The 12,842-nt window shown below is 37.1% G+C and overlaps 1 protein-coding gene across 3 annotated transcripts in view; it reads left to right on the top strand.

Annotated features, from left to right (window-relative positions):
* The window catches only part of LOC120312058 (ferric-chelate reductase 1-like), a 44,986-nt gene that overhangs the window by 16,073 nt on the left and 16,071 nt on the right, over positions 1-12,842 (top strand). For all 3 annotated transcript variants that reach the window (XM_039352269.1, XM_039352270.1, XM_039352268.1), the window contains exons 2-5: positions 4,050-4,245; positions 5,498-5,634; positions 7,316-7,410; positions 8,560-8,707. In XM_039352269.1, the coding sequence (XP_039208203.1) occupies positions 4,050-4,245; positions 5,498-5,634; positions 7,316-7,410; positions 8,560-8,707 (576 nt within the window). The remainder of the gene's footprint in view (positions 1-4,049; positions 4,246-5,497; positions 5,635-7,315; positions 7,411-8,559; positions 8,708-12,842) is intronic.

The raw sequence follows: 12,842 nt of genomic DNA, 5'->3' as shown, positions 1-12,842 counted from the left end.
GGCTTTCAAAAGCCAACAGAATAAAAGGGAGTAGCACAGCTAAGGAAAAGGGGAAAAAATGGCAGACTGCGTTGTTTGGCGACCCCCGTGAAATGGTCGTTTGACCCCAAATGGGGTTGCGACCCACAGGTTGAGAACCACTGGTTTAGAGAGCCAATCAGGTGCCATCTTGTTTTGGTAATGAGCCAATCAGATCACAGTAGGATTCAGTTATTGATGTCATGTATCAAAGCTGAGAGGAGGACATTTGTCAGTGTATTATGTGATCGCTATCAAGTTTGTTGGTTTTTTTGTGTTCTTTCATTTAGTGAACTTATAAAATGTAATAAAATTACAGTAATGGTGCAAAGAGTTGACTGGTTGCCCAGAAAGTGATGTAAAATAGTATTATTAAGTGAACAAGGCTACAGTTATAAAGAAATTAGAAGAAAAATTGGTGGAAACTTAACCAAAGGTGGCATTTCTACTGTACACTTTTCCCAAAAGGTTTCCACAATTTTGGCCACTACTGTATCCCTTTTAAGTAAGCTTTGTGAGTATCATATAAAATTAAAACATAACAAAAGTACAATGGAAGGTATGCAAATGAAATGTAGAAAGGACCTGGGATAGGCAGATATTGTTGTTTGATGGTATTAAAGGTATTGTTGCAGAATGTACGCTAGTCCAAATAAAGTTGGACTTTTGCAACTGATTGATGGGTGATTTTGTCAATACAGATGATGTTCAAGTGGTGCTTCAGATGTTTCTCGATTGCACCTAAGGCACCTATTACTATGAGTACTATCTTTTCTTTCTTTTGCCAGAATCGTTCTATTTGCAGGTCTTTGTAGTTTCTAATTTTCTCCAGTTCTTTCTCTTCTCTTTTGCTGTCCCCAGGTACTGCCACATCCAATATTTAGAGTTTTTATCTTTCTTATCAATAATTGTTAAGTCTGGGATATGTTGTGGCAGGTGCTTGCCTGTCAGAATTCTAAAGTCCCAGAGCACTTTAGCTTCTTCATTTTCTATTATTTTGTCTATTTTGTGGTCCCACCAATTATTGCTTGGAGGAAGTGGTATTTCACTGCAGATATTCCAATGCACAATTGTTTGTACTTTGTCAAGCTGTTGTTTGTAGTCAGTCTGTGTGTTCTTCTTGCAGCAGTTAACCTGGTGATCTACTGTTTCTTCAGCTTCTTCATAGAGGCGGTATTTGTTGTCTGTTGCTGTCATCTCAATTGTGGCCTTGTGTGCATTTGTTCTTAAGGCTTGGTCTTGAGCAGCCTGAATTGACTCCTCTGACTCTTTCTTCAACTTTTGTGCTCTTAGCCATTACCAGGTCTTGTTGGTAACTGCTTTAGGTAATATTTGTTTAATTTATAATAAAAATGGGGAGAAAAGGTATTTTAAAAAATTAAGAAATATAATCTGCAGTGAAATAGGTGAAGTACGAAGTAAAATAATCTATTCCATTTTAAAGCAGAATGTCAACTAAATTAATGCCAAAACCGAAATGGTGTCATTCTTCATTAAATCTTTATTTCTTGAAAACCATCTACATTTAAAGAACACCAAACAACAATGGTTATAATATTCTAAATGTATGCTTCAGGTGTGTAAGCATTTCTCACTACTTGGAATAATGATGGTTTGTCTTTATATTAAAACATGAATGGAAGTATATGTTTAAATTGCAGTTTGCATTTAACTCCAAATCTAACAGACCTCAGACAGTAGGTTATTCTGTCTGGGTGATAGTTAAGGATATTAGATTGGGGTAGAGTATTCTAAACTGAGGTTGAAAGAACATAGGATTTTAATATTGCTCACTGGCGATAATTACAACATTGAAAGAAATGATTATGAGGACCCAAAGGGAATGAAATCACAATGTGTCTAGTCTCAAATTTTAAAATGGAGATAAGTAGTGGCTTGTGGGCTGTTAATCCAGAAAGATCAGGCAGAGTATGTATTCTCCAAGTTTCTTTAATTAAACAGTGTCATCCATGGGGATTAAAGAAGAATGTCTTCTTTGTTATATCACTCCAGAGACCCATCTGTTTCCACCCTGATGATATTCAAAAGCCCTTGAAAACTTGGTGTAATCCCAGACCTTGGGACAGGGTGGGTTTAAAGGCCCTATAACAGTGGTGGCGAACCTATGACACGTGTGCCAGAGGTGGCACTCAGAGCCTTCTCTGTGGGCATGCGCGTCATGCCCCAGAGATGGCAACTGTCCTTCAACCAGCTGCCCGCTAACTCGCAGAGGTCCACCTGGCTGGATGCATCCCAGCACCCATGCTCTCACTGGCTTCTATGTGCAGGAGCCGATGGTGTCAGGCAGCAGCCGCCCCGGCCCCTGCTTCGCCTTGCCCTGCGACAATGGCTCCCCCGCCCTGCCTCACCTTGCCTCACCCCGCAGGATGAGCCTCCTGCCTACTGCCCCACCTGCCAGAGACCCCCTGGATTTCCTCCAACCCTGCCCGGCTCCCACAGGTGTCCCTCCACATGAGCAACATTGAGGTGATCACGCCCACCCTGGTCACACCCACCCAGTGGGCCACACCCGCCTGGTACCCAGCAATAAATAAGTGGGTTTTGGGTTGCCGTTTGGGCACTCGGCCTCTAAAAGGTTCGCCATCACTGCCCTATAAGTTTTCTCTTCGGTGTGCTTTGCATTTTTTTCCTGAATGTGCATGATTCTTTTTCTCTATTTTATATTTCTTTAAAGTGTAAACCATCCAGAGTGATCAGGTTGTTTAAATTTAACAAAATGAAAACAAAGACATGAATAAATAAATATCTTGCAACATGGGGAGTGAAGGAAGAAAGTGGGCACATTGAATTAAGGAATCAATATGAAACCAACTGGAAATAATTTGCTACAAAAAACCAATTGGACATGAAGCGCTCTAGGGAATCTTAGTCCAGTGACTGTCTCTTGGCCCAGTTCAGGGGTAGGCAACCTTGGCTGTTTTATGACTCGTGGACCTGTGGACTATTCTGGCTCAGGAATTCTGGGAGTTGAAGTCCATGAGTCATAAAAGAGCCAAGGTTGCCTACCCCTGGCCCAGTTTATCCATCAGGATTCTAATGAGGATAATGACTTGGATAATGTCTCTCTTCCTTATGAAAAGCAGAATAATAAAGTCTTCCTTGGCCAGAAGAAAGGAATAACAGGTGGTCCTTGATTTACAACTGCTTGCTTAGTGACCATTCAAAGTTATGGTGGACCCCGAAAAAGCTCTTATGACCTGGATTTGAAGTTCCAATGTCCACGGTCACTTTGTAGTCATATGACTGCATTTTGGGCTCTTGGTAAGTGATCCACATTTATGGCGGTTTGCAGCATCCTACAGTCATGTGACCACAATTTAAAACTTCTTTCCAGAAACTGGCATTTAATTCCAGTTTCCAGAAAAAAAAGCTCCATGGCAAATAATGGACTTGCTTAACAACCACTGTGTTCATTTAACAGCTGCTGCTTAACAACCACCTCAAAAAAATGTCGTAAAATCATGTGCAGTCACATGATGACCTGTTTTATGATCATTGCAACATAGAACTAAAATTGTGGGCTTAATCACAGTCATAAGTGAAGGATTACCTGTATATGTTAGTATATTGTAGTAAAGGTCTGTTCCTAGCAGAAGTTATTATCTTAGAAATCATCTCTTATTCTTTGAGCAGGTAACTTATACTGTCTCATTTTATCTGGGCCTTACCATGGTGGTGCTGGTTAATGAGAGACTACAGAGAATAATCAGGGTTGTACACTAGTAGGGGCATGCAAAACCTGTTCATGTGCAAGCTCTTCTGTATGCAGCACAGTAGGTTTTAGTAGTTTGTATTCAGATAAAACATACATGTTGGTCCAAGTTCAGAATAACCCATTTAACTTAATTACACTTTAATTCTGGAGATGAATGAAAACAATTGTTCTGATTCGGGAAAGAAATTGGGATTAAACTTTAAAAGACCAAGGTTACTGCGAGCCTGTTTTCGGAAAATGTAAATGAATGAGTGACAGCAGCTCTCTGATATTCACTGTTAATTTGTTTTGGTAGATGAAGTCTTCCAGAATAACTTTTATTGCTTGGCTGCTCGCCTGCCTTTCTGATCAATCAGCTAGTTACTCAAATGGAAAAGTATACGAATCCTGTGACTCCATGTTGCCTTTTCATGGGGAATCGCCTCAGACATTTCCCAAGCACACCATTGAGGTGAATGTGACAGAATTTAAGCCAGGAGATTGTGTGAAAGGTATGAATTTTTGCCACAGCGTCTCTTATGGTGCAAACATCATCTTCTCTTGTTTTTGTGCTTGTTATATGTTCGTTGTCCTCTACCTATGTTTAATTTAGTGGCGTTCAAAGTTATAGTGGCATTGAAAAATGACTTAACACCCGTTTTTCACACTTATGACCATTGTAGTATCCCCAGGGCCAGGTGATCAAAATTCAGATGCTTGGCAAGTGACTCATGTTTATGATGATTGGCTGTGTCTCTGGGTCATGTGATCTCCTTTTGTGACCTTCTGACAAAGTCAGTGGAGAAGCTGGCTTCACTTAACAGCCAAGTTACTAACTTAATAACTGCAGTGATTCATTTAATAATCGTAGCAAGCAAACTTGTAAAATGGGGCAAAATTCACTTAACAAATGTCTCCCTTATCAACAGAAATTTTGGGTTCAATTTTGGTCGTAAGTCTGGTGGACTAAGTATACTTTTTTAATATGAACATTTATATATTTACCTTTTTAATTGTGCTGCATGCTGCACATAGATTTTTATTTTATTTTATTATTTTATTTTAATTTTATTTAATTATTTTATTTGTAGGATGGGCAGCCATTCAAATTTGACAAATATATTTTTTTCACTGCTGTCTCCTTCAGAGATGTAGTTGAAATGCTGGTTATAGGTTAGCTTTCCCTAGTGAGTTGGAATGACTTGTTGGGCCCAGTTTGAGTTCCTAATGGTTCATTCCTAATGCGAGAGTATAAACTATAAACAACATTTATAATAGGTTCTACTGTTTTTTTCCACTCTTAAAGATGAGTTGTTTCCAGAGGAAGCCTAGGGTAGCTATGTCACTTTTACTTTCCTGGCGCAGGTTTTTCAAAGAGTGTTTTCTGAATTACCATGCTACCATTCTAGGCAACTGTCATCTTGTCTGTCTTAATTCAGGTTCTGTAACTGAAGTTTGTTTCAGATAATAGTGTCTGGTTTTTAAAAAATAAATAAAAGGGTGACTATGTAACATTCAAATGATGTGGTAAACATAAAATGACAAGGTAACATTGTTCCAGGTTTTACATTGTATTTTAAATATATTCTAGTTGTATTATAATTCCCATAGCTAGCATAGCCATTGAGGAGAATTCTGAGAGTTGAAGTCCACACATACCTGGCAGTTGGCAAGTTTACGAAATGCAGGATTTGAGGCCTGCTCCTGTTGCCAGAATAAACTGAGATTTCATCTCCATTCCTTTTCTCAAATTCTTGATTTTAGTTAGTTTTTCTGGGCCTGTGTTTGAAGGCTTTTTGCTACAAGCTCGCAATGCTGACCGCTTGGAAGACCCGGCCATTGGTTCTTTTGCATTAGCTGATCGGAGAAGATCTCAGCTCCTTAAATGTGGACACGTAAAGGTAGGGAAATCTTGAAAATGCTTCTGCCAGCCAATTTTGACTAGATTTTGAGCAGTAAATAATGTAGGAAGCACTCCTAACACTGTTGCTTTAAATTACTCTTTATATTTGCATCAGTTTTATATTGGAATTAATCAACACTAACAATGCTTTAATAATACTTTTTCCTTTATAGACTATTTTTCCTTTATAGATTATGTTTTAAATATTAGGGTTCCCTCTACTGGTTATCTGATGCAGAATAAGTTAGTAGCTGTTAGCAGACCTTATTGCCATGTTTTTATATATCCTTCCCTATATGCTTTTTTAAAAATATCAGTTAACTTTTCAGAATACCTCTGCATTTTTCTGATGGACGTATTCAAATTTTAGAGCAATATGCAAAATGGATAATATTGATGGATTTCTTGTGGGTTAAGATAATAACAAATAAATCCTCAAGTTGCTGAAATTTTAAACAGATGGTAGGCAGTCCCTTCTTTGGGATATTAAAATGAAACATGATTTGCTGCTTCCTCAGTTTGCCTCTGAGTAACACAACTCTTTGTAGGGATGGCCTGCCTGAGAATATGTAGGCTAGACTCTATAACAGTGATGGCGAACCTTTTAGAGATCGGGTGCCCAAAACCCACCACTCCCGCCCCCACTCTGTCTCCCGCCCTGCCTGTTCTGCCCCCACCTACCCCCTGCCCCACCTGCCTGCAGGGCCACACACCACCTCCATGGCCTGCAGCAGATCGCCAGGCAGCCCTGCAGCACCATGCCTTCTGCCCACACCCCGCAGCATCATCTGCACGCTATGGGGTGTGAGGGCGGAGTCTTGTCCCTGTTGCCCTGGGGCGACTCTCCTCCAGGGGGGCTGCTGGTGAGGAGTGGGCTGTGGGGGGAGGCGGGGCTGGGGAAACGGTGTGCATGCCCACAGAGAGGGCTCCGAGTGCCACCTCTGGCACCCATGCCATAGGTTCGCCACCACTGGGCTATAATATGAAAATATAATAAAATAGTAAAAGCATCTTCAAATAAAAGAACCGTTAAAAGGAAATATTAAAATATGTAACAGTAGAGAGCCACTGAAATCTTTAAAATTAAAAGCTGAGGTAAATCGTTTGAGAACATAATCCATTTTTAGGCAGAATAAAACTCCTGATGCATAAATTCATTGCCTTAAATGGTTTATGATGTAGGAACTCAGACTGCCTTTCATATGGAATTGCTCATACATTAATCCTAGTTGTTCCAGTAAAGTTGTTTGGCACTGCAATAATTGGATTTACATCATGATAAGTCATAAAGTGGTTTGTTAGGTTTCTGTTAATGGCTGTCTGTTTTATTTTAAGCTGTGCCTGTCACAACTGGGTTTATATATAATGCTAAACAATAAACTCTGGTTTTTAAACTGTAAAGTTGCATTCATACAACATACTAAGCTTATGGCTTAGTATTTGTGAACCACTTATCATGAATTATTAGATTGAAGTCTAGTATGCTTTATAAACCTAATTATTGAGTTGGTTCATACATTTACTAAGTGATATATTTTGCTTCCTGACTTGATGCATTGTTGGTATTCAAGTGGTTATGGCCTATTCAGAAAGCCATTTTTAACATAATGGGTTGATAAAGTGCCATGTATGAATCCAGCCATTATACAATGCTAAAATGGGGCTTCTGTATTTTGTAGAACTCAGCTGTTAGTCACACCAGTGAATCTAAGAAAAACCATATGGATGCTTATTGGATTGCTCCTAGAGATGCACCAAAGAAAATACAATTTCTGTAAGTGTAATAAAATATTTTTCCTGTTTGGCTGTTTAGCTGTATTCTTTTAAAAATATGTATGGCCTGTAAAATAATATGCAAATCTCTGAATTGAATATCATGTTGACAAAGTCCTACATAACCTTTCAGTTTTACAGATCAATGTTACAATGTCTTATTTGTACAAAGCAGCAGACAAGAGCCTCAGCTCAAACTGAACCAAGATTGAACCCTATAGGTTATTGTTTCTCAACCTTTTTTTTCACCATGGACCCCCTTTAAATATCTTTTGTGGCCACAGACCTCCAAGTCGTAACTCAGGATTTAAATCAAGCCTTTGCAGACCCCCTGTGATGACATCACTTAAATATGAGCTAGCAGTGTTTGCAACTGCCAAAAAAGCCATCCTCCAAAGCACCTGAAAGCAGGATAAAAAAACAATGGATGGAAACTAATCAAGGAGAGAAGCATCCTAGAACTAAGGAGAAATTTCCTGACAGTTAGAAGACTTAATCAGTGGAACAATTTGCCTCCAGAAGTTGTGAATGCTCCAACACTGGATGTTTTTAAGAGGAGATTGGACAACCATTTGTCTGAAATGGTATAGGGTTTCCTGTCTGAGCAGGAAGTTGGACTAGAAGACCTCTAATGTCCCTTCCCATTCTGTTTTTCTGTATTCTGACGTTGCCAAAGTCTGCAGACCACAGGTTGAGAACCACTGCTCCTAGGTAATTAGGAGCTATCTCAGAGCTTTTATTTAGTCTGAAGACTAGTATAAATAGTATGTAGATATCAGGAAGATTTTTTTCATTAGTTTAGCTTCTCTGTAAACTGATCACCTGCAATACACTTAAAAAAGCTCAAAAGATTTGCAGAATAAGTACCACAAAGATTGGATATGGTCTCTTCCTTTAACAATTGTTATAAATCTGTATAAATCCTTGGGTCTTTTGCCTCTGTCAGATATTGGGTATGATTAATCCCCCTATCCCTTTTTAATTAGGAATTAAAATTTAAATAACCCAAGAATGGGTAGCCTTCTTAGAGGAATGAATGCTGAATTTTCTGGGTTAATTTAGATGGAAGTTTGGTGGGATTTTTTTTTTTAAAGTTATTGTACATCTGTGTTAGTTCAAATTGTAACTAACAGGTTTTGTCTCTTCACAGAGTCACAGTTGTACAAAAATTCACTATCTATTGGGTAAAAATTCCTGGTCCTAAGATTTCTCAACCTAGTATACTTCCTTTGACATCAATAATGCCTTCTCATTGGGCCATTCCAACATCCTTGCCTGTCTCTTCCCTAAGCCAACCAGTAAGTAATAATGAGCTAATGGATTGTTGTTATTGTTATTGCTGCATTTTCTTACACATAGCAAAACACTTAAAGTATTGCTAATGTATTGAGGTGTCTATACATTCCATAAATAAATATTTGTGCAAAACCTTATTTGCTTTATCATAAGCACTCTCTATATCAGTGTTTCTTAAAGTGCTTTTCTTAGGATTACTTCCCACTTTTAAAAATTATGGAAATCTCTTGGATTCTTGTTTCTATGGGTTATATTTATCTTTTCTTAATAAATATTTTTATTAAAAGAAGATTTTACAAACAAAGTTTAAAAGCTACTGAAATATAGAAGAAGAAATAGAAAAGATTATAAAAGGGTAAACATACAAATGAATAACAAAAAAGCATGAAAGAAAAATAGCTAAAAAAATGGCTTCGAAACTTCTTTGTAGCAGTTACAAACATACTGGTTTGTAACTGCTGGTTACTGGTTGGAAGGTGTACCTTCCAATTACTGGTTGGAAGGTGTAATTTTTATCTTGGCTCCAAAATGATTGGAATGGAGAGAATTTCTTAAACCCTTTTGGGTCAAGATTCAGAATGGTTAGGAGGCATACAATATTTAGGGTATCTTGGTAAATTATATGCCCTTCCTGGAAGAATGGCTTTAAGGGGTGATGTTTGGGGATCCTATTTCAGTATTTTAATTACAATTTTGTGTTGCCCAAACTTTGAACTATAGCATACAACCTTTTAATATAAGTAAATGAATAAAACTGGAAGAGACTGTCTAGAGCTTTGGCATGTTTATATGTTTTTATTATTTATTTATTTATTTATTTATTTATTTATGTATGAGACTTATATACCGCTTTAAGTGCAAGCACTCTCTAAGCGGTGTACACCAGTAAGCAATGTATATATATTTACATTGCCCCCAACAATCTGGGTCCTCATTTTACCTACCCCGGAAGGATGGAAGGCTGAGTCAACCTTGAGCCGGTGAGATTTGAACTGCTGACCTGCTGAACACAGTCAACTAAAGTGGCCTGCAGTACTGCACTCTAACTGCTGCGCCACCTTGGCTCTTTATTATGAAGATTTTGCATTTTTATTAGATATTACAATTTTTACGTTTAACTTGATTTACAAATGTTGGGTACTGTATCTACACTCACTCAGCTGTACCCAGAGCAGCACTGACACCCAATAAATAAGTTAATGGAAAAAATGCAGCTCAGCATATTCAGTCTAGTCAAGGTTACAAATTCCTCAAAGGTTCAGATCTGCATTATGGAGCATTCCTTGTTTAGGTCTGAATTTGCTCAGATTTCAGTAACAGCTAGATGTATACTCACATGCTAAATCTAGTGCGTAAGTGCATGCATTCCTAGAGATATTGGATCTGGCCATAGCAATGCATGTCTTAATTATATCCTGCTTGAATTACTGTATTACTGTAGTGCATTCTGTATGTGGCTTCCTTTAGAACGTTGGAAAGTTCATTGATGTGGCCATTGATCTGTTTCTGGATACAATTCAAAATGCTGTCTAGAGCCCATAATGGCATATGTCATATGCAAACAGGTTCTTTGCAAAATGACATGTTTCCAGATGGGGCTGACTGGAGTTCAGGGCTTTGGGAAAGGGTCTTCTCTCTTTCCTGCCATAATAAGAGATCAATATGACAGGAATTTTAAGAGAGATGCTGCTCCAAGGCTATAAGCTTCCCTACCAAAAGATGTCTGTTTGTTTTCATCTCTCCTATAAGTAAGTCTGAAGGCATTCAAAAAAAAAAAAAATAGCCTTTATTAAACATATATAAAGATTTTGATTGGACAGATTTTGCTCAAATGATGTATTACTTTGAATTGCAAATTGTAACTTAATTATATTAATTATATTGTTGGCCATATCCAGTAACATTTTATTGGACTATCAACAACTGCACTTATAGGCACTTTCCAGCAGTGATGCCATAATATTGATTCCTCTTTATAAAATCATTAGGACAGTAATTTACCTCTTATACTTCTCTGTTTATCATGTATTAGTTATACATTTAAAAATTCTAGAGTTTTCCTTTATATTCAGTTACTTAAGAATTTATGTGGTTGCTCACCTTATATAAAACAACCCTTGGTGGCTAACAACCAAGTATACAAATAACAAAAAAAATACAACAAAATTAAAATTCAAACCTGTCATTGGGCACTCTTAACACTGCATCTCAAGAACAGAAATGCTGAGTTCATCTCCCATCCTAGCTCAACACCTGAGAGAAAAGCCAGGTCTTAACAGCCTTCTGGAAGGCAGAGATTGTAGGGACTCTCCATAACTCAAGGGGAGACTGTCTGATATATGAAGTGCCGTTACAGAAAGAGCTAGCTTTTTCGGTCCCACCAGATGGCAACATTTAAAAGAGTGGAACTGGGGCACATTCATCCTTATCCAATATGGAGGGAGGGTTAGATGTCATTGAGAAGAGGAAATATCTTACATTACACAATCTGTACCATGCAGGGCTTTAAAGGTAAAAACTGTCACCTTATATTGCACCCCAAAATAAACTGAAAGCCAGTGCAGCTCTCACACAGCAGTAGTGTAACACGGGCAAAATATGGAGCATTCAGAACTGCGCACACTGCTACATACAGAACCGGTTGAAGTTTCCAGGTGGTCTTTAAGCATATATCCATATAGAGTGGTTCAAATGTTGTGGTTTAAATGGGAAGTGATTAAGGTGTGGGTTAGGTATTGACTCTGTCTGTCTATCTATCTAAATTTATATGGCAAGATGATTGTTATGGCTGTCTGATTTTTTTCTTTGAAAAAATAATTTCTTTTAAGACTTTTGCAGAATGAAAAATATTCTGTCCTCTTAAAAAAATGCCCCCCTGTGCATTTTAAACCTGTATAGAGTTAGTAATTATTAGAGTACTTTGTGTTGATTTAAAAAGCCTTTAATTGTTCTATAGAATGAATATATCTGTATTGTACAATTAAGTGTCTGACTAGGATAAGACTGTAATTGTAGTGTGCATCCTAAATTATAGACTTCTGTTGCTGTGATGTCAAGTATTTGGCTTCAACAGAATTGTGGATTTGAGGCTTAGAGCATACTAATTGCCAGAAAAAAAATAATTGCCAGAAAACTTTTTAAAAATGCTTTAATATAAAAAGAAATGAATTGAAACAACAAAACTGATTAAATTACATACAAAAAGATAAAATATATTATTTTTCAAAATATAATTTTATATTAACATTTTTGAAAAGAAAGATTAAAAACTAAATACAAAGCTAAAAGTGCAACAAAAAAGAAAGAAAAATGGAAAAGAAAAAAGATATAAAGTAGTACTTTCTAATTATAAGTACTAATATAATAATATAATACAATATTACAATATGTAAGTATAATAAATGTTATCAGTACAGTTACAAATTTACCTCTATGGTTACAGCATAACTCTCTTCTTTCTGTAATTTAATTAATTAAACCTTAAATTATAAGCTTTTTATTGTTTTATGCAAAAAATCCATAAGGGGTTTCCAGGCAGCAATAAATAGGTTCTGTTTTTCCTTGTTTCATATTTGAGTCAGTTTAGCTATCTCAATAAGTTCCATCATCTTTACCAACCATTCCATTATCGTGGGTAAAATGTGGAATCTTTCCATCTTTGTGCATACAATAATCTTGCAGCAATTATCTTGTATAAGAAGGAAGTCCTGATTGGGATTTGTCCTTCAATCCCAAAAGAAAAACCTCTCGTCTCAATTGTATATTAATTATTAAAACTACTGAATCAGTGTGTGTATTTGAAAATTTCTAGCTATTTTGTGGGGTGCTGAATAGAATAGAATAGAATAGAAACATAACAAAACAGAACAGAACAGAATAGAATAATGGAATAGAATAGCTTTAATCAGCATATATTAAAATGAAATTTCGTTGCATTCAACTCTCAAAGGGTAACCACCTCCAATATATACTATATAAACATGACAAAAGATTATGCATATACCCACATACACACACATGTGACACAGAGAAACAACACAATCTAGTATGGATGTTTACATATACATGGCGAGAAAAAAGAATCCTGCAAATTTACAAGACAGATGGCATAAGGAACAACGCTGTTACAGAATCTAG

Source organism: Crotalus tigris, unplaced genomic scaffold (assembly GCF_016545835.1).
Source record: "Crotalus tigris isolate CLP2741 ecotype Arizona unplaced genomic scaffold, ASM1654583v1 scf7180000018419.1029430, whole genome shotgun sequence".
Classification (NCBI taxonomy): Eukaryota; Metazoa; Chordata; class Lepidosauria; order Squamata; family Viperidae; genus Crotalus; species Crotalus tigris.
Note: the sequence above shows the minus strand (reverse complement) of the source record. Positions and strands in the feature narration are given on the sequence as shown.